The sequence below is a fragment of the Candoia aspera genome, chromosome 4, assembly GCF_035149785.1.
Source record: "Candoia aspera isolate rCanAsp1 chromosome 4, rCanAsp1.hap2, whole genome shotgun sequence".
In the NCBI taxonomy this organism is placed as follows: Eukaryota; Metazoa; Chordata; class Lepidosauria; order Squamata; family Boidae; genus Candoia; species Candoia aspera.
Window position 1 is genome coordinate 42,214,179 of NC_086156.1, and position 25,432 is coordinate 42,239,610.

The window sequence follows — 25,432 nt, forward strand, 5'->3', positions numbered from 1 at the left end:
GTGCTCATCTCCTTTTCAAAGCCGAAGAGCCAGTGTTTGTCCGTAGACACTTCTGTGGTCATGTGGCCGGCATGACTAATGGAACACCGTTACCTGCCCACCGAAGCAGTACCTATTAACCTACTCACATTTGCATGTTTTCGAACTGCTAGGTTGGCAGGAGCTGGGACTAGCAACGGGAGCTCACCCCATCATGCGGATTCGGATTCGAACCGCCGACCTTCCGATCGGCAAGCTCAGCAGCTCAGCGGTTTAACCCGCAACACCACCGCATCCTTTGCAAGAAAACATACTACTTTTACTATAATAGCTATAACAGAATCTTGAAAGTCTGAACGTACTTTGCCCTTCCTCCCTTAATCTCCATGTGAACTAGGAAGGGGCTTGTCTGAGACATTTTCTCAAGTTATTTTTTTGATCCAGGTTCAGATCCATTTTATCTGACCATTGCCTTGGTAGCAGTTCTTTCTCCTGTCCTTCAAGGCCATTCCTTCTGTCCTCTACAGCACCCAAGTGGATAGCCTCAGCTTTGCTCATATTTATATGATTCTACCATTTCAGATAAACTTAAAACAGAACTTCCCTGTTTGGTTGATTGATCAATCAATCAGTTATGAACCAGATATGTATCTCTGTTTTTGATGGTGCAGAATGCTGTCTGTGCTTTCCCCCAATTCATGCAATCACCACTTATTTCTCTGTAGAATAACAAATATTCCAGGTTACAATTTGTTATATTTTTTTAGCTCTCCCTGTTTCCCCAGATTTGAAAATATCTCAATCAGTACAGTGGGTTTGTTACAAATTATTTATCTAATAAGTTGTTGGGATCATCTGTGGCTGCTGGTGGTTTACAATGTCACCAAATTCCCTCTGTAGACTAACAGATTTGTTGGATCTGTCTGTTATGTGTGGTCAGGTTTGTGCATTCATGGCTTATGACATGAGTCAAGTCCCATACAATTTTTTATGAAAAGGTTGTTGCTGCTATTCTAATATACTGTATACAACATAATCCCTTGAGACTTTACACTGCTTGTAAACCTTTGTCATTATCATGTATAAATTGATTCTCCTTATTGATCATCTGTTTGTGGGAGTCAAAATGGCACATTCAATCTTCATACCCTCTTGTTATTACCAGCCCAAATGCAACTTAAACAACTGGAAGACTCAGTGAAGTAATTTCACATTTTTATTGAGCTAAGTGAGGAACTATAAAGTGTATTTAGAAATGCACCCTGAGAAGGCTTCAAGCCAATGTTTAAAAACAACCATCTAAATGGGGCTAATAAATAGCCACCCATATCTGTTTCCCATATGTTCTTCTCCTCAACTGCATTGAGAAAGCAGAAAGCCCCATCTACTAAAACTTACTTCTTTATTCACCATTTTGATGTGTTAAGCACATTTAATCTTCAGGGTTTTTTTTAATGGAAATTGTCAGTAACTTTTAACATTCTTGACAGAATTGGATGAAATTAGCAAGAAAATTTATTCTTTGGAGAAGATGAAGCCTGTTAAACCATCTATTTAGTATATGAACCTATCTTCCTGAAATATTTCAGATATTTTCCCAAGAGATATCCTGTACTATGCATACCGTTGTGCAATTTTCACATTAATTACTTAAATAAATGAAAACAAAAAACATGGAGGAAGGAAGGCAAAATAACTCACTCCTCTTCCAAAATGAAGGTTGTTTTCTACAAAAGCATAGCATTTAGTCTTTTTTAGGTTTCATAGCCTAAGCCTACTTGATGATTTATGCCACTTTTATAAAAGTTGTCCGGGAAAAAAACCAGAAGCCCATCTTCTTACCCACACCAACAAACCTCAAAAGTTTGATTGAGTTTGAAGCATTTTGATTTCTCTCCCCGCCTCCCCCGAAAATGAATAGTTACAAGGAAGAACTACAGAGGGTTGATATTTCTTAGTCTTCCATTTTGTTTTAGATGCTTTCTCTCCCTTTTCTCCCCCCCCCCCCCATCCTTGCACCATGCAATTGATTCTGGCAAAGTTCTTTTCACGTGGCAAATTTAAAATAGGTATGGAAGAAACAGCTTTTCTACAGTTACACATTTAGAAAATTGATAACTCTGAGGATAGATAGGCTAAAATGAGTAATAGAATTTCTGACTAATGGTTCTTACAGAAAATGTATAATTAAAAAATAAATAAATTGTACTGCTTTGTGACACAAATTTTCAATACCCTGTAGCTGAATGATAAGGTACATTTTGAGCAAGAAGAGGTTGTTATTGGCAGAACTGAGTAGAGGATATATCTCAGTTCTGATCTGTGCTTGGCTTTCCTGAGGGATACTGGTGAACAGTGTTAGTATATAGAATAGAATAAGTTGATTATTTTTCTTCAGAGTTAACGAAGTATAGCATCAACCTCTATTGTTTTGTTTGTTTGTTTGTTTCTCAAAAGCCTTATTTTCTAGCCTCCTTTCTCATGATCTTTTACTGTTAACACAAACTTTCAGTCCTAAGGCCTGAATGAGTGATAAGCAGCTGCTGTCTCTGTTTGTACAATTATAATTCCTTCAAGGCTGGAATGGGAATGGTACTAATGGAAGGGTTGACTGACTCACACCCCCAGGGCAAAATCCATCACCTCCTGAAATCAGCCAATAATTGAGAGAACTACAGAGTCTGTTTTTCATCTCTGAAAATACCCTATTGCCATACCTTTAAAACATTAGCGTTATTGATTTTTGTAATTCAGCACAGTAGTTTAGGTATATATGACATGATGGGCATAGAATAGTGAAAGCTGGTCTTTATAATAGGAATATTTGAGGGAAAAATATTATTTTCTTGAAAGAAAAAGATGCACTGATTGAGAAATTGATGAGTTCCATATACGTATGTTAGCTATCCTAGTTTGAAAATAGTTTTTATCCAGGAAAAGAGCATTTCTGAAATCATGGTTGAATGATACAAAATAAAAATACTTGAGGTTTTTTCATTCAATTCCAGTGCCAGATTTTTAGTATCTGGGCTAAAGATTGAGAAAAACACTTGCATAGACATACATCATGTTAAGCAATAGAATAGCATATTTTCTGTAAAAGAATGTGGATTACAATGTATTATGCCACCCTCATTGCTTAAATATATTTGGGAAAGTTCAGTCCTAAGGTACTTTTCACTGTGGAAGGAGAGGGGGAAATCAGAGACTTATCTGAAACTGAGAAGGGGGAAAGAAATGCAAGAGTTTCTGTATTTGAACCTCTTCTGTAGTTGTCCCTCCCTATTTGGGAGTCAGAAACATGCTGCCTTTTTGTCTGGAGTCATGATGTATCTATCATTACATGCAACCATAAATGCTCTGTCTCATATGAATGTATTCAATATGGCTTTAAAATAATTGAAGAAGTCACCACAATGTCATTAATTTAACCATGTATTTTATGAAGAACTACTTTATTTTCTCTGTCTTGAATTTTTCACAATGCAGCTTTGTTAGGGTACCAGACCTGCAAAAATGTGTATAATCACTAAAGGATAATAAAGTTATTAGGGTTTCCTTTACTACTGTGCTGTCATTTGGTGGTCATCCTGGTTTTTGCAACCCAGATCTTGTAGACTTCATTAGAAGGCTTTAGGTTAGAATTGTCCCTATTCACTTTTGAGAAAACCTGTCTGGGAAAGAGGCAACAATTTACAATGGAGGATCCTTGCTGGTAGGTTGGCTTTCAGTACATACAGATAGGCATTTTTAGTGAAGTAGCTGTACTTCACCACCTCCAATAAGCCAGTGGAGCTCTTTGACTTTGAAAGATCTTTTCGCCGTGTAGATTTTATTATATTTGTATTTTTACTGTACTTTGTATTGTAACGGTTTTGAATTTTAATCCTGTTTTATTGTAAGCCGCCCAGAGTCCCCCGTAGGGGAGAGATGGGTGGTGAATAAATGTATAAAATAAATAAATAAATAAAATAGTAGATCTCTGACCTTCACTATTTGAAAACCATATTTCAGTTTCGCCAACCTCTTATTTTGAGGTTAAGGTTATAAATGTTTTTATAACAAGTTTTGCTGAATTATTTATCCTTTCAGCCTGTGTGTTTTTCTAAGATTAATTCATCTGTTGGCTATTGAATCTTACTTTTCATCCAGAACTTTTTATGCAGGTTTAAATACACAGGGAGACTGCAAACCATTTCTCATTATATTTTATTTGTTTTGAGGTGTTAAAGAGTAAAAATTACCTCTCTCCAGTAGCATTCATTCGAGGATTTAAAATTTATAATCAAATTCTGCACATGAAAGCCCTAACCTCCCATTTCCTTCAAATCCCTGGGAAACAATGATATCACAGATCAACCTTCTGTTATCTAGACTATCTTGCATAAGCCACTAGAATATGTATCCTGAATGGAAGGTTTCACTGTTCTTAGAAATATAGCAATCATTACTTCCCACTGGAAAATCTCCATTTTCTTAATTACATTTTTCCCTCAATAGTAGCCCTGGTTGTTGATCATCACACCAATATGATTTAAACTGGTGCCCACAATTCACCTTTCAAAGACATTTTCCTTTTCTGTTCTCTCTCATCATTTTTCTTCAACATTATTCACAGGATGAGAGTTTGATATTTTCCTTTTGTCAGCCTCTAATCTGATTGATTGGACAAGCTGTGTATTTCCTTTACGTATGCCCTCGTAATGTACACATCACATTTCTTCCTGCAGGGATCTTAATCAGAAAAAGTAATGGCCTTTAGCTTTTCTCATTAGCAAAATGGAAAAAGCGCCATATCCAATCCATTAGAAATAGACTCCTGTAATAAGAGCTCACTAAAAAAATGGCAGTATGCCAGTCGGCATGGCTTCTTACCTGAAAGGATTTCCAGCTGAAAAGAAAAGGAAGAATTGAAAGCCTTTATATATAGCGAGCAAACATTTTCAGCCATAATTCATCATATATACATGACAAGCAGTTTGCTTGCTCCCCTTAGGACCAAATCCTTTGCAAACTTATTTAGGAGAAAATTCTCTTTAAACACTGGGAAAACTGCATACATGGAGTAGCTCTGCTGTTGTCCTTAAGGAGATTTCACTGAGATCATCAGCCGTATTTAGAAAGACATTATGTCATAATAGATTTTATTTTTATTTATTTATTTCTCAAATTTTTGCTACCGCCTATCTCCCCCCCAATAGGGATTCTAAGTGGTTTACAACAAGTTAATCAATTAAACATTAAAAACAATAATCGTAAATAATATATAAAATCTGGTACAATACAATATAAAGTAGAAAATAAAAATCCAGAAGGCTATAAAAGATTATAAATATGAGGGGAGCACTATGAGGGGAAGGTGCCGGCCATCCCCAGGAATAAATGAATTTATAAAGGTAATGTGTTCTTCCTGTTGTTTCCTGAAATTTTATTCCACCTTTTTTTGCTTTAGATATTGGTAAACTGATCAAAACTTTAACCAGAACAGCTATTGGCCACTTATTTCTCTATTAAGCATTTACCAGAAGCATTCTGGTAGTTGTATGTCTATTTTAATCCTGTCTGAAATTATTTACAATCAGTGCCCTGAAATTTCAGTGCGGAGGCAAGACTTGATTAATTCTTTTCCTATAGAAGTAGATTGCTTTCCTTCTCCAGCACTGATTTCATTAAATGCTTTTTTGCATTAAAATTCCTAGTATTGACATTTGTCTTCAGATTGCAGAGGACAGTGCAGGGTGCTGATGCAATCAACTGCATAAACGGAAATTATTAGCACTCTCTGAATAGACCAAATGATGCCGAAACTATTTTCTAGAAAATATGTTGCTTTTGTAGCAAAATATTGCAGTGGCACCTTCAAAGAGCTGGTGGGGGGGGAGTGATTCAGCTGATCATCCTGCAATCTAGAGTGCTACTTGCTGAAGATGATGACGTCAGCTGCATTAGGTAGATCAGACTAGGAAATCAACTCCACAGGAAGGCTAGAACTACTTTTATTGAGACTGGCTATAATAACAAATCTTGCAAGACTGATTGTGCTATACCTTCTCTTCCCCCTTCTTATACCCCAGTGAATTAAGGAGGAATCTGCCTGAGCCACTTCCAAATGTTATCTGGCTATTCCGTACTTAAAAAATGTTTCAGCCCCTTTTGCCTATGCAACTGTTCCTTAATATCTCCATCAAAGTCATCTTCCTTACTCTCTACAGACGCCTAATTGTGTTAGTCTCTGTACAGTTATACAAATGTTGGTGGACACTGTTTACTGGGGGGAGGAGCACATTCACTTTGGATAAAGCCTAATCACTGAACTGAAATAGGCTGCTTTGGAACAATTTCAGCCTCCTCCTCACCATTGCTCTAATGGTGGATGGTATTATAAAGCAGACCCGTCAGTGGCTGCGGCAGGATAATCAACAGAGGGATGACTAGGTCCCATCATATTCAGCTGACTTCTGTTTAAGCATCAATCAGGTAGAGTATGAAAAAGCCTGCTGGTGAGGGAATTCCTGAGTATTATGGAGTTTGCTAATCTAATGAGATGAGCATTGGAGGAATGCTTGTGTCAAATGCTGTGCAATGTTTTCAGCATTTCATATCATTTTAATAATAATAATAATAATTTTGTAGTGCTGTCAGGAAATACGTTACCGCACACAAGCACAGGGTGATAAGCACTCTTGAATACATATTTATTTGGGTGGGAGGGGGTTCCTGACTGATCTCTAATATTCAATTTTATTTTAACCTGCCCAAAGTGATTTATGTTGAAGCATCATAAATTTCTTTATTCCCTAATCTAGAATAATGTTATTTTTTAAAAATGGATATGCATTATTATATTGATGTGAGTAAAACAAAAATTTTAGCAATTATTTTTCTGATCTTGAAAAAGCTAAATAGGATCAGACCAGGTTAATAATAGAATGGGAGACAATCAGAAAATACCTGAGTCATAGTTTGACTGTAGTAAAGGTAAAGGTTTCCCTTGACATTAAGTCCAGTCGTGTCCAACTCTAGGGGGTGGTGCTCATCTCCGTTTCAAAGCCGAAGAGCCGGCGTTGTCTGAAGACACTTCCGTGGTCATGTGGCCAGCATGACTAAATGGAACACCGTTACCTGCCTGCCGAAGTGGTACCTATTAATCTACTCACATTTTCATGTTTTTGAACTGCTAGTTTGGCAGGAGCTGGGACTGGCAACGGGAGCTCACACCGTCAGCGGATTCGAACCGCCGACCTTCCGATTGGCAAGCTCAGCAGCTCAGCGGTTTAACCCGCAGTAGGGAGGTTGAAAAACTGCTTGGAAGAAGGCTATAGCAAACCACTTTTGTACTGTTGCTGAGAAAGCTACATCCATATACCTACAGTATGTTTTCACTAGGAGTCAAACTCAATTTGACACCTTTTAGTGCTTTTTCTCCTAATTCATATAAGCAGTGAATAGATGATTATATACCAAGATATGTATGTTTTATGAGTTAGATAAAGTAGGTAAAATATCAGTCACTAGTAAAATAGCTACTGTGTTCTGGCGGCATACATGGGCCAGCACTGTCAGGTTAAATGATTCTTCAGTCGACAATGTAATATAAACAAGATATAAAGGGCCAGATGAATAGGTCTGATTTTCAGATTATATTTTATAATTATGAATGAATTCTTGCTTGTTAAGTAGGGTGTTCGTTAGGTAGGATTGGTTGTGCCTGATTTTAATATTTTATGTTTCCATATAAGTGTATGGTTCTTACTGCTTTGTATAATGCTTTGCAGGTTTATGCTCGTTCAATATATACTATTTTTCCATACTGTAGTTTTAGATATTTTAATTCTATCTTGAATTTATTTTGTATTTTCTTCTATCATAATATGACCTCATAATGCCCAAAAGGCTACTGCTGGTGGGTAGAAGGAAGGAAAGAATGGTCTCTAAATATTATCAAACAATCTAGCTAGCACAGTAAGAATTAGAATCTAGGTTCAAGATACAAGTTTACATTGAATTAAATTTCCTTCTCTGACTCTTTTCCATCAGTCTATGTTCTTGATAATTAAATATATAAGATTTCAAGTAATCAAATATTCTATTTCTCTAAGAAAGACCACATAATTAAATGCACATTAGCCTATAATGATCAGCCTATGATTATGATTTAATACAAAAATGTTTAAAGTAAAAGTATCTTTAAAACATGTTTTAGAAGCTTAAGTTATATTACTTAATTGACTATATTTCCCAGCTTATTTATATCTTAGATTCTCATTCTCATTTTCAAGTATTTTGTGGTGTATATGGTTGCAAAAGGGAAATAATTATGTCTAGTATTTTTGTAACAAAATAACATATTTACTTTTTGTAGTTAAATTATTTCTAAAATGAAAGCTTCATGAGGGTCACAAGTTTTAGTGAGTCTTAATGAGAAGGCCAACATTATTTCAGTTTGTGTTCTACCATAGAAGAACAAATTTCTTCAGCAATTTTGGGAAGTCCTATTCAGAGATGAGAGCAAAACTTAAAACTTCAGTGAAAATGTTGGCATAAAAATATATTTAGCAGAAATTACTTATTAATTAGATTTATAAGCTGTCTTTCTTTCAGGAGTTAAAAGAGGAATTCAGAGCACTCCTTCCTCCTGTTTTTCCTTACAACAACCCAGTGAGGTTATGTTGGGCTGAGAGAGAGTGACTGCTAAGGGTGAACTAGAAACTGGGTCTTAGTCCAACACTTTTAACCACTGCACTACATTGACTCTCAGAAAATATGTGATCTATATCACTTTCTCCAGCAACTCAGACATCCTCACATGGTTATATTAGTAATGCAGTGTCTAGATGGAGATTTTAAGAGCATTAAATAAAAATCTAGCATGAATACTGCAGATTCAAAAATCATTAACATTGTGACAGAGTATGTTTATCATCTTGACCATGAAATGAATATGTGATCATAGCAAAATCAATATCAATTTTCATGTCAGAATTTGTCAGAAACTCCTCCCCACTCCCCAAATAGCTATTTTCAGATACCAGTGGGAACATGGTTTTCCTAGATTGTGAGAATTTGTGAATTCCAAAGTTGTAGATTGGGAGCAAAGATGCTGTTTAGAACAGTTTGCAAGACCAAAGTCTTGATTATTTTGTTTCTATGTGATGGACTAACAGTGTATTGCTGACTGAAACTGTAGAAGTGGCAATGAGCTCCAATCTGCATGTATTTTGTGTCCTGATGTCATACCAACAGCATATTACCCATCTATATATTATCTACCCCAACTCACCCATGAGTGAAATGAAAAAAAGTTGTGGATATTAATATGTCTCTGTATTGTTGAAAACGTTTGTTGGGATGATCAGAGTGTTGAAATAACACATCTGGCATCGACCAAAAAGAGAGAGGGGATCTTTTGCATTCTTCTGCCTTCCAGATATTTAATCTACCTGCTTCTCCTCACAGCTGCTTCATGCCCAGTGATTGGCACAGTGATGAAAGTAAGGAAGGGGAACGTTAGTGCAGGTAGATTAGACTTAGAATGGAAGGGAAGGTCTCTCTTTCCAGGGTACTGAGGGCATCCTGCCTCTGGAACCAGAACTGAGCATGTGAAATCCCAAGAGTTAACATTTCTACGCAATATGTAACCCACAGAACGCAGACTTCAGCTGAAATAGGATAACCCTAGGGAATTCTTGGAAGCTTGGCATTCAGACAAACCTGCCATCAACAGATACATAGAGAATAAACCTCATTTACATACCATTCAAGCACACAATAAAAAGCCTGGGAGGGAAACAAACAGCCTAGAACAGATGCCCTCCAGCAGCCAACACCCAGACAAGCAGGAAAGAACACCAGATAAACAGGGAAGAAACAACACCCTAATCAAGGCACCATCAAGGAGGAAGCCACACCCCCACTAAGACTGCCAGGGCATGCTACTATATATAAATAGCCAGCAAACCCTACTCTTCCTCACACTGATGATGTTACCTAGCCTGTTAATAAACCATCTGCAAGAAAGCAACCAAGCTCAGAGAGCACTGAGAACCCAACCATTCAGTCCTAAGCTAAATGTATTCTCTTCTATTAAAATGGAATAGTTCCAGCCATAAAGCTGCTAACAGATCAGCAAACAAGAGGCATTGACCAAGGCAAAACAGGGCAAAGGGAGATCACTTTCTTTTTGCTTTTTATTCTCTCTCACCTTTGTCGGTTTCTTTATTGACAAATGAATTGTTGCATCACAGTCTAGTTGGTCGCCCAATTCATAAAATTATTTTGTTAATTAAAACTGCATTCCTCTTCTTGTCCCCAGTTGCAGTAAATGAAAGTGGAAAAAATCCATGCCCGCTTCACATTCCAACCTTTAGGATGATGGCTTTCACTCTTGACATTTCTGTTGCAGGAGTACTTTGATTTCAAGAACAACTATGAAAGTCAAAGTATGACTGTCTCGATGAATGAAGCAGTCATCCCTGGTCCAGACATGGATACTGTTTATGTATATTGAATAATATTCATGAAATTTCTCACAGTTTATAGGTTCATCAAAGAAAGCAGTTTGAATTCATTTAGGAGAGGCATTTTAAGGCATGTTTAAACTAGACTCAATGTTTAAAACATTAACCATTTTCAGTGCTGTTGGCTTTAATTAGCAAATTTGGTCTCTATTTTAATAGTTTCCAAATTCATCAGGCACATTTGGAGAACATTTAGATCTTCAGTGCATCCGGTAAAAGATATTAGAGGTATTGTGCTGACAGCTATGAGTATTTTTGTCAGTGAATAAAACTTGAGTAATATTGTAGGAAAACAAAGCAGTGTCGGGATCTGACAACTTAATGCCAATAGGACATTGAAGGATTTGAGTAATTTGTTGCCTTCAGCAAAATTCTTCCATAAGCAACACAGGAAAGGAATAATGCTGTAAAAGTGTCAAAAAAACCACTTGTAATTAAGGATATTTCAATAGGTCTTGAGGGCAAGAATTTTTCAGAAAGATATCTCGAAATTAAAAACAATTCATGCATAGAAGATATTCAAGTTAACAGACTTAGCTATGGGAGGGGAAACTCTAGGACATCTGTCTCCTTTATTCTTTTATGCTTTCTGTTTTTTTCCCCCTCTCTGGGTTGTATTGATGTGTAGCCATTCTCATTTTTCAGTAGCTATCAGAGAGAACGGATGAAGCTGTGATCCTATGCATATACATAGTTCAGCTGAAGCCTTGGTCTCTGTTTGGAATGAAGCAGTGGCAGCTTTAGATTGGATCACATCTATGCAGACCCTATGCAGAGACCCCAGTATGCCCTCAGGTTTTCAGAGGGTCTCCTGGGGTGAAATGGCAGAAGAGATACCTAGATTAACACTGGAGGAAAACAAGGAGTAAATGCAACTGGAGATGGGTAAGAGCCTTTATTGGGACGTACCTTGGGGCAATAAGAGAAGCAAAACACGCTTATTTCTCTGCTGTTATTGTGTCCTCTAGCTATCAGCCAGGTTGACCCAATCCCTCCTCAGTCAGGGGATTATCTGCAGCGTCGCTGTAAGAACTATTCTTGACACCTGATGGATAAAATTGCTCAGATTTGCTGAGTTGGACTCTAGCTGGACAAGTCACTGGAGAAGATTGGAGCACAGTCTTGTGACGTTATCTGGGAGGAGTTTGAATCTGCTAGTACTGAAGAGGTAGACAGGATCCTCAGTGCTGTGGGTGCATCCACTTGTGTTTTAGATCCATGTCCCTCCTGGCTAGGGAAGGCTCCAGGAAGGGAATATGTGGATGGGTGATTGCTGCTTGAGAGAGGGGGTTGTTCTGCTGGCTCTTAAAGAAGCAGTGTTCCTTCTCCTCTTCAAGAAACCTTTGCTGGATCCTACTGATCTGGAAAACTCTCATCCAGTCTCCAACCTTTCTTTTTCAGGGAAGGATGTTGAAAAGGTAGTTGCCCTACAGCTCCAGGCAATCCTAGAGAAAGCAGTTTATCTAGATCCCTTTCAGTCAGGTTTCTGACCAGATCGTAGTACTGAAATGGCATTAGTCACACAGGTGGATGACCTTTGGTGAGCTCAGGATGGATGTTGTGCTTCCATCCTGCTCTTTTTCACCTCTTAATTGCCTTCAGTACCATCGACTATGGTATCCTTATGGACCGGCTTAGGGGATTGGGAGTGGGGGACACTTCTTTGCAGTGGCTTTCCTCCTTCCTTCATGGCCAGTTCCAGTTGGTGTTGGGTGTTGGCCCCAGAATTCTGCTTTTTGGGTTGCCTCAGGGCTCTACCCTCTACCCCCTCTTCTTTAACTCGCTGGGTTTCTTCATTAAAACAATGCCACCTTGTGGTACCCAGGAGGCACACTTTCTCAGTGATGGCCCCTATCGTTCAAAACAACCTTCCTCCTGACATTTGGTTGGTATGCTGGCCTTTAGAAAGGCTGTCAAGACCTCATTCTTTCCCCAGGCATTTGGGTCATGATGTATTGGAGTCCTGATTGGATGATGGTGTTATTGCTCTTTGGATCATCTTATTGTTTTATTGTTTGTAGATATATGTATTGCATGTTTTGTATTCTTTTTGTTTGGTTTGGTTTCTTTCTTTCTTTCGTTTTGTAAGCCACTCAGCATCACTTTGGTTGAGTTGGGTGTCCATATAAATGTTTTAAATATACTCTGGTTTCCCTTCAGATCATATAAATGTTTTAAATAAATAAATGCATGTCATGACAATTAAAATAAGTGAATCTATGCCAGAGAAAATATGCTGAAAATACAATACTCAACTCTAAGCTCCGGACCATTTACTAAAGAAGAATCATGATGATGTCAGAGATTTGTTCATCTCTTGTATTTTTTCAGATCAAGTATCAACTGGAAAAGACCTTTGGACCATATGTTGTGCGCAATATTTTTAAATTTTTGAATGCGTAACTCTTGGGGGCCTGAGCCAGACATGCTTCAGCTTTTTGTTGCATTTTGCAGAAGTGAAAATGTATAGAAATCAAAGCATCCATTTTTTATTAGTGCTTTAATGTTTTGGATTTTTTTTTCTGTTCCCGTGTTCTTACTTTGCTCTCACATATTTATTCATTAGATTTATATCCCACCTTTATTTTGTACAACTCAAGGCTGTATACATAAGGCACCCTCCTCCTATTTTTCTCACAACGACCCTGTAGGGTAGGGCTGAGAGAGATTGACTGTCCCAAAGTCACCCAGCCAGCTTCCATGCTAAGGGAGGAATTTAACAGTCTTCCAGTTTCTACTCTAGCACCTTAACTGTGGCACTAAACTAGCTCTCAGTGCTGGTATCCCAGAAGAGAGATTCACTGGTGCCAGTGGAACCTTATTTCTAAGTTAAACAGCAAACATGGGAGGAGTGATTCAGGATTGCAGGCAATAATATATATTTTCCTATATGTTATAGTGCTGATGAAAACTATTCCCTATGTCTGCAACTCATTCATGGTTTTTAAAAAGTGCATGAGCAATTAACATTTTTTGCAGCAAGCCCCAATTTGGCCCTAGGTTTAAAGGAATGCTAAAAATCTGCACATACTATGAATATATTGGCAGACTTTGCTATTATCATTGGGTTTGGTCCAAGCAATTTAAAGCAATTCCAGCATTAACGATTTTCAGTTGGGGAGAGAGCAGCCAATGAGTCATTTTCCTGTTGAAATCAATGGAACTTTAAAAAGCCTCACTGGACTAGGCCATTACTTATTCCATGAAGTAATTGTACATGTTTATGTTTTTCATAAGACAAGCATAAAAGACAGTTCTGTTGCATGGTATTTCAGTTGTATACAACTGCCATTGTTGATTAGCAATATTGGTTGGAGTTTATTTAATCATTATGAAGGTATTGCTTGCTATACTTTTAAAGAATTATTTTATTAGCAACTACCACTTCACCTGCTGTTGTTCAAAAGATTTGGAGTCATAATACTGTGTGAAATTCAGTCCTGTATATAATTGGGTACAGCATGGTGACCATTTCAGCAAATGAGTCCAGCAAAATTTTCCTTCCTTTTTTCCTTCCTTTGTGATGTAGCTGAAATAAATAAATAAATAAACAAATAAACAAGTAAATAAATAAATAAATAAATAAATCTGCATCAGGAGATAAATAGTGTCCAAAGTATAGGAAGAAGTAGTTCCATATTATTCTGTATTGGTCAAACCCCATCTCAAGTCCTGTGTTCAACTTCGGGCATCACACTTCAAGAAAGATTCAGACCATGCCATAAGGACAGATTGGAGGAATTGGGAATGTTTAACCTTGAGACAGCACTTTTAAATATTAGAAAGGATTTCATACAAGAAAACATGATCTGTTCTCCATTTTTCCAGAGTCCAGGACACAAAATAATGGATTTAAATTGTACAAAGGCAGAGTCCAGTTGAATGTTAGAAAAACTTCCTAATAGCGAGAGCAGTCTGACCCAGAATCAGTTACCCAAGAAATGGAGGGCTCCAAATGGAACACATTAGATGTGTTCAGGTAGAGACTAGAGAGCTGTCAGTCAGAAAATTTTTAACTTGAATTTCTGCACTGACTGAGGATTGTACCCAGTGACCTACCCTCCTCTTCCAATTCTAGATGCTTTAGTTCTACAATAATGATCGTTTCCTCTCCTTCCAGTATATGACGGCTGCTGCACCTATGCAAGGGACCTACATTCCCCAGTACACTCCTGTGCCTCCAACAGCTGTCCCTCTTGAAGTAAGTCTGTCTTGTCTATTTTTATGAAGCTAAAGTCTTCCTTGTTTTAATCGCTTGGGATAAACATCCCTCAGAGTTTTAAACAGTTTTTTAAATCTCCCTGAAGACATATATACAAGTTTGGTTCTTGTTTTCATCTAAGACAAAATGGAAAATTTCATCAGGTAGCTTATTCTTCATTGGTTGGGAAGGGTCACAAATGCTACCTGTTTGCAGACTGCAAACAATAAGCAGAGAAGGTTTCAAAGAATGATTTGATTCTATCCTTAGCATAAAGATAAGACCAATTAGTGATTGCTGAAAGCCAAGAGCTACCACGGATCAGGACTTCCTCTTCTATATGCAGACCTGGAGGATGCCCCACTGACTTGAGTGCTTTTTCATCCCCAATGAAGGATATGCTCCCTCCCTCCTTGGGGGATGAGGCCTGCTGATTAAAGTCCCATGAAGGAGTATGTCCTTGTCCCTGTAGACCATAGCTGCCCAGAGAACTATAATCTGGGTTCTGCTACTCTGCATCTTGATAAAGCCTTCTAAACAATTATTAGAGAGGAAAAAGGGGGATACTTGAAGGAGAAAGAAAGTTCATATTTATTTTTACATTTGTATATTTATGTTTTGGCTCCTCACGGTTTCACCATAGACTACTTTCCACCCAAAGATGCTTGATGATTGTGTCCTGAACTCTGCCTTCTATAGAGCAGATGCTACTCCTTTAATAACTAAGAAAGCCTTTGTTCTTTAAAGAAAAATTAAATACTGGGGCTTGACAAAAAACTTTGTATTATTGCCTGTGCCTCAGTGATCACTCTTTGCACAGTATAGCAGGTTTAATTGTTTGACTTGTCATGTTATTGACATTAATTGAAATACCATTTTTGAAACTCGCTGCAGTGATGAAGCTTGGTGAGCTGGGATTCTAAGTATTTCTGTAAATTGATTGGCTCTCATCAGGAAAAAAAAAATTATCTGTAATAAAAAAGATCTAGATTTTTAGTTCTGCATATAAAGTGCAGTTTTAAACTTATTTTTTTTAACAATGCTTACCTGGCAGCTGTTACTGGAGCACAAACAAATAAAATGCTTTCAAGAAGAAGAATTAATTTGATTTTCCAAATATCAGAAAACTAATCCTATAAACATATTATTTTGTCAAACTCTTAACAACTATGCACACAATGTTAAATTGCTATGTACTGCTGTATTATTTTACTTTTGTATTATATATGGAAATATTTTTAAATGATCCAAAATGTTTCTACATCACTATTCAAAGCATGAGATGGATATTATATTTTGTGTCACAATCCTTGTGTACTTTTTCAGAAAAACATAAAGCATCCCCCCTCATTTAGTCCAAGGCCCATCTCAACCCACATTTTGTTTCTTACATGGCCAACCAGATGCCTCTGGAGTGCTCACAATGAGAAGATGTCTGTCTCCCTCCCTGTTGTTCCCCTGCTGCTGGGGTTACTCCAGTCTGGAGGTAACACTGAGGTTCAAGGTCAATGTCTCCTGGAAGACCTGCTCTCTATCAAAGTACCCAATTCATCACACTGAGCTAGTGAATTCCCTGGATCAGTTATGGGCTGTGTGTGAAGAAGTTCTTCTTTTGCCCCACCCTGAATTCAAAGTTTCACTGAGCTACCCACTATGACTTTCAGATCTTTTTTTCTGGTTACTTATGGACAGTTCAGACCCAATCATTATTTATTGTCAGGCCTAGCCCAGGAACGACAAGGAATCAATCCAGCCAAACTTCAGTTATTTATTTCATCACATCATATAGACAGAATCTTGCCGAACTAAATCTACTCTACTCTAACATAAGGGAAATAACCTGGGAGACTCTAGGGTGGGGCTACTCGGAATCTCTTCGTCTTATATCTCTGGGCTATGTTGTCTCTTGTCCTGCCCCCCTCCATGGAATGTGCTCCCTCCTTCCTGAGAACCAGCTGTGTTACTGTAGCCCATCACATCACCTCCCCATTTATAGACACATTCCATCACATTTATGTAGTGTGAAGTTACATAAACATTTATGAGTTTACATTTTACTTAAGCTGAATTGCACTTGCAATTTGGTTGTCTGTTCACTGAGTTTTAAAAGATAATTCTCATTCGCTTTTGATTTTTGTCCCTGAATAATTTAGCATCATCCACAAACTTGAACTGCTTGGTCCTTACCCCTAACTAAAAAAGCACTGGTCCCAACACAGTTCATTGAGAGAGTTCACTTCTTATTGCTCTTCAATGAATACATTCCCATTTTTTTTTAATTGTATAACATAGCAGTTTGGTGTTCATGCTGCTTTTTCTTGCTGGGAAATCCTTGTGAGGTCCAGCAGCCAGATGTGTAGACTATTTAGCGGTGACAAGTCACGTTGCCCAGGGTACACCACAAGGAGGCTAGTCTACATTGCACCGAGTTGGGCTGAGAATAAATTTCCATTTATTCCTGTTCTTTGCTTTCTGATTTTTTTTTACCAGTTCACAGTCCATAAAATAATAGATCCTCTTATCCTATAGTCACTAAATTTTGGAGGAGGATGGGGTAAAATTTACCTTGATGGAATCCATATTCCTTTTCTTCACCAACAGTTGTTTCTCTATGTGCTCAGTTATTTTTAATTTGATTACTGTTTCTACCAATTTGCCTGAAACAGACATTAAGCTGTAATTTCCAGGATCTCTCCTGGGCCCTTTTTTAAAAACTAATGCCCCATTGCTACCTTCTAGTCCTCTGATACTGAGCCTGTTTTGAGAGACAAGTTACATATTTTTGCTAAGGGGCCAGTAATCTTATATTTGAGTTTTTAAAGAACTCTCAAGTGGATGCCATCAGAAAATGATTTGTTACTGGAATCTCCTAACAGGTCCTAGAATATTTTTTCTTATTTTCTTAATTTGCTTTAGTTGTTTCAACCTCTTCCCTAAGAAACTGAATACACACTCAGTTATCCTTCTAATAACTTCTGTAGGAAAGACAGATAACAGAGAATTAATTCAATTTCTCTGCAGTCTCTAGAGATACTAAGGCAAGAGTGACCACAAGTAGCACCTCCAGGAAAGTGCCTAATTGGTCCATAAAACAGATTGTGCAAACACCCTTCTGGCCACATCTGCCACCTACTTTTTGAGTAAGAGCTGTGAGTCCAGGAGGATCCTAAATTACAGTATATCCCAGTTCTGCCTGGTGTAGTATAGCCCTGTCAAGAAGTAAAGGGGGTAGGTTTCTTGGAAACAGAATATTGATGAAACCACAGCCAATCAATCTTGCTAGAGCTGAGCCTGTTCCTTTCCCTATAAATCCTAACAGTCTCCTGATACCAAGACAGAACCACAGTAGAATTACTTGGTCTACCAGGGGTCTAAATAAACAATGGGAGTTGCCTGCATATTGATAATATTAGTCTGTATGTTTAAGGGACGCGGTGGCGCTGCGGGTTAAACCGCTGAGCTGTCGATCGGAAGGTCGGCGGTTCGAAACCGCGTGGCGGGGTGAGCTCCCGTTGCTCGTCCCAGCTTCTGCACACCAAGCAGTTCGAAAACATGCAAATGTGAGTAGATTAATTGGTACCGCTTCGGCGGGAAGGTAACGGCGTTCTGTGAGTCATGCTGGCCACATGACCCGGAAGTGTCCTATGGACAACGCCGGCTCCAAGGCTTTGAAACGGAGATGAGCACCGCCCCCTAGAGTCGGATTCGACTGGACTTTACGTCAAGGGAAACCTTTACCTTTACCTATGTTGACAGATGACTTCATCCAGCAGTCACATCCAGTTAAGAAAGATGGCACACATTCATTAAAGAGGCATTTGTCACTTCTAAATCCAGCTGCACCTGCCCTCCAGCTGCCCACAGGAAATGGGTGGGGCATTGTCCAGCACATAGTGATGGAGCTTATGCTACCAAGAACCCTATTCACTTCTTCAGACTCTATAATCTCAAAAGAATCCCAGATGACTTTTTAAGACATCATCTCAGGCATCTCACTAGACTCTATCCAAGTGGTGTTTAACCCAGGACGAATGTGATTTTATCTACAAAGAAACTCACAAATATATCACAGCAGAGGAATCTTCCAATTCACTCCTTTCAAGAAGGATGCAGGTAACTACGAACAGAGTTTCTGGACAAGAATATACAGAACCAATAAGAGCAGGAATGATTTACTATTCTTATAATCTCTATATACTCCCAAATGTGGGACCATAACTGTGTTCAATTTCATTCATTTGCTTTTCCATCAACATTGTGCTAGCTTCTTTTCAATTGTTTCATCTCTTGGACCTCTTCAGTGAATCATGTTCCTCAGTGAACTGATGTCCTCCTTCCCCAATACCTTCATTCTTCTTAATAGCAAGGGAGCTGTCAGACTGAGGGTGGGACAAAGTTGTCATATTGAAAAGGTTTCATCTATATACCTATCTGTTTAAGCATCACCAGCTTAACCAACTTGGTTTCAAGGAAAAAAACTTGGTCCAAGTGCCAGGAGTTCATTGCACTAAACACAAATACAGAACTTAATGCCCAGTAGGCAGATGGTCATAGATTTGGCATACTGCAGAATTAACTGGAAAGCACCCTCACCTTCCTGGTTTTCCATCTTCATTTGTAGTTGTTATTCGTTACTGTTGATGGCCTTGGTTCTGATTTCACTGCAAAAACAAAGAAAATAACTTCATTTTGATGAGATCCAAATCAGGCCATCCTATTAAAGGATAGCAATCTAGAGTACATCAATTTCAGGACCGCATCATAAAGGTAAGCTTTCCAGCAGTAGTCTCTGCAAAGTTGACACCATAGTATGCTTTTCTTTAAAACTTGTTAACATTAATGTCCTAATAATAGAGTTGTGACTGTAATCAAGACAGCCTATAAATTTGATTAAATAAACAGATTAATACATAACAACCTGTGACTCCTGGTATATATGAGACTTGACAATATAAAACAATAGTACAACTGCCCTTAAATAATGAAGTTAGTTAAGTGCTGACTATTGCATCCTATAAGTTGCTGATTGTAGTCAAATCTATAAGATGTTTTATGTTCTTCAGGGTGTGGTTGCTGATACCTCTCCACAGACAGTAGCACCTTCATCACAGGAAGCCAGTGGTCAACAGCAACAGATGGCAGTGGAAACATCCAGTGAACATGCATCTGCATATTCATACCAACAGTCAAAGTAAGATTATTTTAATTCCCCTAAAAATCAGATTTATTCTTAAACCCAGTTCCAGATTCATTAAGAGCTTCAATGTCCATATGACCATTGTTGGCATTGACGAATTGATGCCAACGATAGGCTAAATATCAGCTGTTTCATTTTTCTATTTTAAGTTACACACATAAATGTACATGTATTTTTTGCTGTCTGTGTAGATATACAGATAAACAATCCAAGTTTGTCATCAAGCAACATTAAAAAGTGGATGGCTGCTATTTCAATTTATATAAAGAATTATAATCCTGTTCACAAATTAAGCCCATCTAATTAAATGGGACTTTCTTGAAAGTAACAATGAGGCTTGTGCTGAGAGAGTTGATGCAGCCTTCTAAGACAAAGTGATAAATACACGATAGAGGTGTTGAACCCTTATTACTTCAGTGTACATGCTAAATATAATAACCAAATGACTGTAGATGTATGAAGAAAAAGCCAGGCTTTTTGTTTCTATCATGGGGCAGACAAGATCTTTAACAAATTCTTTGAACAAAAGTTTGAAAACTGTTTGGGTCAAATGTGCAGCCTGCTTTTCTTCCAAATCAAAATTGAAGGTATGCTTCATTTTACATCCAAGCAAAGCAACTTCCGAAGTACCCACCTCTTTATATCTATATAAACCACTGATCTAAGAATGCTTTCTTCTTGGAAAAATATAAAAAAATATAAAACCAAAGCAGTCCTCATGCAAAAACATGAGGAAGGGAAGTCAATGATATGGGTAAGGTAAAATCTCCTTTGATTCAAGCTCCACCCCTGGTGACTTCATGAACATGTCCACATAGTTTTCTTTAAAACAATACAAAAATGCTTTGCCATGCCCTTCTGGAATGTTTTTTCAATTTTTGAGTCTAGCCTTGCTTAGCTTTTTGAGATCAGCCAACATTGGCTAGGTACTGCCATCTAGCTAGGTTCAAAGGAATTGACTGAATCAATACCAATATTTGGAACTCCTAGGTATTTTTTAAAAAATGCAGTTGCATCTTACTAGCAGTGTTCTCACAGCGCTATGGTGTTCCCCAAAACTTAGCTTGAGAATTGCAGTTAGCCATTCAGAATCAGGAAATCTACTCTATCATGCCATGGCTCAGCAGTCCCTTGAAACTAATCTAGGTAGACTTAGGAAATTCTGGACTAACTTAAGACTTTAAAACATTTCCTGAGTAGACCTTGCAGCTGTATGTATTGCTAAACCAAAATTTCAGTAGAGTGAAAGTTCAACCCATAGAGCTACAAAAGCTAGACACATTTTCTATGTATTTTCAGGGAACAAGCAACATGTCTGGGGAGAGGCTTGTATGCATTCCTACCACCTCCTTGCCAGCACCACCTGGCATTTTTAATTTCTCAGGACATTTTGGAATTAAAATGGCAGCTGCCAACAATGATGTGCATTTCACCCAAATACTCCTCCAAATTATGCCACCCCATGATGTGTTACATTCTTGGAATATTTTAAAGAAATGTTTAGAATCCAAAAAAGGCCATGAGGAAGCCACAAGTGTTTTTCATTGAGTGCTACCTTCAGATCAGTTCAAAGAAAGTTGCAAATAATTAAATATGTGTTTATAATTCATTCTTTCTAGGCTAAAGAAATTTAGCTTCAGTAATTTAAAAGAAAAGATTTCTAAAAGGCAGCTATTTTTACTTAATGAGTGTTTTAATTCACTGTTTTACAGACAATAAACAGGACTGAAAAATGTCGGTCAGCAAAGTTTGCCTTGAATGGAAAAACTTCACTGAACAAGAAGTTGGCTTCCAGTTTGCACAGGCGTCAACATTTTTTTTTTCATTTTCTACCTTACCCAACAAGAGTGTTTCTGTGTGCTGTGCAAATTGTTCAGTCATGTAGTCTGATAGTTTTATTTTTGCTAATTTTTTTAATTCAAGGGGAAAAAACATGGCAAAATACTGGGTTGGTATTTCATCTGAATGAACATTTGAAATTCAGAATTTACTTGGGACTGTACATATATACTTTTTGTTTGTTTGTTTTTTATTTTTGTTTTCCAAAACAACAGAGAAGTGATGATGTCAAGAGGGAGAAAGCTGAGATGAAAACCAGTGGTCTTCCTCAAGAATCCAACTACTCTTCCCCCCTTGTTGAAATCAAGTGTGTCTTTCATTTTGGGTTTGTGTGCATATGTGTGATTTTTTAAAAAAATGTTTAGGTAAGGTTTATCTTGAATCTTAATTGCCTTAATTTTAAGGACGTCAAAGGCTCTCAAGGCAAGCTGTCAACGTCTTGGTAGAAGAGAAGAGAATGGATTCCAATGAACACCTGGATCAACTGGTGCTGAAGTTCAACAGACTGAATTTTTAGGGTGAACAAACAAAAAACAACAAAAAAATTAAAAACTGTACAGTTTAGCAGAAAATGTTTTTTTCTTCTTTTGAAGAAAAACTGTTGATAAAGGAACTGACAACTTCAAGAATTGAAAAAAAATGCGAAGACTTTTATGAACTTTCTTAGTGTTGACAGAGAAGAATATAGAAGGCTAAAGTGTTTTACAATAAAATTATTGAAGGGGGGAGGTCAACTTGCATTTTAAGGAATTGCAGGGGTTTTTTTTCTTGCAGAATGGTTTTTTTTTAATTTACAAAACGTGATTGTTGGCCAGAGCATTAGTGCTTTTTATCTGCAGTCTTTTTTATGAGCTTTAAGGAGTTTTTAGTCTGCTTTGCTTGTCACACTGCAAACACCTAGCTTAAAAGCATTGGGGGAAAAAACTTAGTAGATAGGAGCTTATGGTCAAAAAAGTGCAAAAAAGCAATAGCTAGAAGAAATTGTTGACAATTTCTGTAGTCTTTCCTAGTTGTGATCAAATGCAGCCTATGGATGGCCTGTTTTATACCAAAGATGAAATGACACCCTACCACAGTCCAGAAAATAGAAGGGTTTTTTTTTCTTTTTCTTTTTCTTTTTCTTTTCTTTTTTTCTTCTTTCTTTTTAAACAAAATCTTTATTTGACCAATATGGCCGGACCAGTTGTTATCTTTGTGTATTGTTTAAACTTTCTTCCACTGGTGTTTTACATTGTATGTACTTGGGCTTCTAATCAAAAGTTCTGATTAGTTGGTACTTAACAGCACTTAGTAGAATTTCACAGCGTGAGGAAGATTTAAGTCACCAGCTATTCAACCCAGGTGTGTTTTAACTTTGCTGCTGTATTATCTGTTTTCTTTTGTACTGAAATAGGAGTCTTCCTTCTTTATACCATCCCATGGGTTGTTGTTTTTTTTTGCCTCCTCTCTCCCTGTGTTAGCTTGCAGTACTGTGAACCAGCCATCATCATCTGGATGGTGTGTTTGAGTCACTGAAAATGGTTAATGTTTTTCTTTAACTCTCCCAACCAAGATAAAAGTTTTAAATGGCTTGTGTTAATTCCTTCATACAAGCATGAAGTTAACAATCACTTTGTACTAACTGGATTTCTGTTGTCTTGATATGTTTACTGACAATCAGTGATTAGTTTAATTAGGCAAAAGACAAGAATAACTATGTTGAATCAGTGCAAACTTATTTTTAAAAGATAAAAAAATATATGGAATCTATATATGAAGGATCCAGGAAAATACCATCTCCCACCTCATGGGGGCTGAAGAAAGACTGTTTTTTTTCCAACAGCTATGGGGGAAACATTTTGAAGTAAACATTCCATCCATTTCCAACTTACTTGTTCTTTGCTAGATGTGGCACAGTCCAGGAGTCATCTCTTTCAGATAGCACTATTTAAATAAAGAGGAGTTATGTGTAAATACACATGTGCCCATGGAACCTGAACAGGTTCCTAAAGGCTTCTGCCCTCAAATTAGAATTGCTATTTATGAATGAGGTAGGGAAGAACAATATTTCTTTTCAAGAGCAGGCAGAAAGATCTGGCAAATGAAGCACATAAAATGGTCCTCCATTAAAGAAAAAGATAAAGAGTTCAGTGCAGTGACTGTAATGTATTAAAAACAGGGTAACCATATTGAAAAGTGAAAACAAAATGTTTTAAAAATAATAAAACAGGTTTTTTTGGGGGAGGGAGGGGGAGGGAGGGGGGGAGGGAGGGGGGATCAAGGAGATTCAACTTGCCCAGTTTTAATATCAAGGACACACTCAACTAAACATGACTCCCACACAAGCCCCAGTGAAGTAACACAAGGTTTGGGCAGGAGCATTATTGTGCACAGAATCCATGGTTACCTTTAAATGATTTTTTTAAAAAATTGAGTATTTTTTTAAGAATACAAAAAACGTTTCCTTATTTTTAATGTAGTATTTCGTGTTTGGTGGGGTTGGGGGTTGGGTAACCCCCCAAAATGGCTGCTAAATGCAAACATTAAAAAGCAAAAAAAGAAGAAAAAAGGGAAAACAGGATGTCACCCGGCTGGCATAATGAAAAGGACCTGGTTATTTGAGATGCATGTAGTTTTCAGTAACTACATAGATAATTAAAAGGACCACAGCACAGAGAAAAAAAATTAATATTACAGTAAAGACCTCTAGCTTCTTCCTTTTTTTCATGTGCTTTGCCAATGCTGTTTACTTTCTGTGAGCATCCCTTGATTTTTCCTCTTTGTTTTCATTTGGAATAGGTGTGCCTGTTGAAAAGGGTATGAGAAAAATGATCAAGCCAGCCTGATTTTCTTCCTTTTTATGCTTTATTTCTTTGTGTGTGTGTGTGTGTCTAAATATAGAGGTTATCCTCCTGGCACAATTCTGTTTTAATACGAAAGAAGCATGTGTTGTGGGTTTGTTTTTTAATTGTCTATATGAATTCTAGTTTGGTGAAAAGAATAGTCTCATTGCTGTTGACAGTGAGGCTGTAAGGTAGCTACCGTGTGGCGGATGGATATGGCTGAGCTACCTCCTAGTTTTGGTTCAGCCCTCTGCTGTTTTCTTTATACTTTGGGTCATTTTCCTTGGGTCTGTTTCCCAAATCAGGTTCAATGCTCAATGTGGGATTTTTCATTCAAGTCAGGCATCCTCCACTTCCTCCTTGCTGGTAACAATGAGTTCATCATTATCACCTCAAGTGTCTGAGAACTTTATATGTTTTAATTCTTTGACATCCTAGCAGTTCTTTCATTTTGCAAATAAATAAAAGGGTAAAGTCTCTTTTGAATCAAGTGTGACTCTTGGCAACACATCCTTATTGTTTTTGTAATGAGGGACATAATTTGCCTTCTTCTGGGGTATCGTTATTTTTATTTCCCAGCCTTGCCTATACTGTAGTATTTCCTGGTAGATGCCCATCCAAATACTAATCAGGGCTGTTCCTCCTTAGCTTTCTGAAGTCAGCCAAAGCCAGCCAGGTGCGACCATCTACCTGGCCATTACAAACAAAGGAGAAAAAGTGATCTACTCTTCCAATAAAGTGCTCATTTTGACAGATTTCCCCTTTGGATGTACTGTATCACCAAGTTAATAATTGATAGTCTGGAGACAATTAACTATGTTTGAGCCAAACTCAATAGGTCTAAATTTGAACACAGCTCAAGAAAACCAAAAGCTGA

The 25,432-nt window shown here is 37.6% G+C and overlaps 1 protein-coding gene and 1 long non-coding RNA gene across 3 annotated transcripts in view; one reads left to right on the forward strand and one right to left on the reverse strand.

The window, feature by feature from the left end:
* Positions 1-22,862, forward strand: part of RBMS3 (RNA binding motif single stranded interacting protein 3) — a 612,128-nt gene extending 589,266 nt beyond the window's left edge. The window contains exons 12-14 of one of the 2 annotated variants that reach the window (XM_063303918.1): positions 14,617-14,697; positions 19,761-19,888; positions 21,607-22,862. In XM_063303918.1, the coding sequence (XP_063159988.1) occupies positions 14,617-14,697; positions 19,761-19,888; positions 21,607-21,613 (216 nt within the window). In that variant the 3' untranslated portion in view covers positions 21,614-22,862. Of the gene's footprint in view, positions 1-14,616; positions 14,698-19,760; positions 19,893-21,606 lie in introns of those variants that run through there. The other variant, XM_063303920.1, reaches the window with a different exon arrangement.
* On the reverse strand, positions 13,881-23,805 carry LOC134497910 (uncharacterized). Its single transcript, XR_010067967.1, has 3 exons — positions 23,605-23,805; positions 19,291-19,358; positions 13,881-14,025 (listed from the first exon to the last, which is right to left on the reverse strand). It is a non-coding gene; the product is annotated as an uncharacterized LOC134497910 (long non-coding RNA).
* Between the last annotated feature and the right edge of the window lie 1,627 nt (positions 23,806-25,432).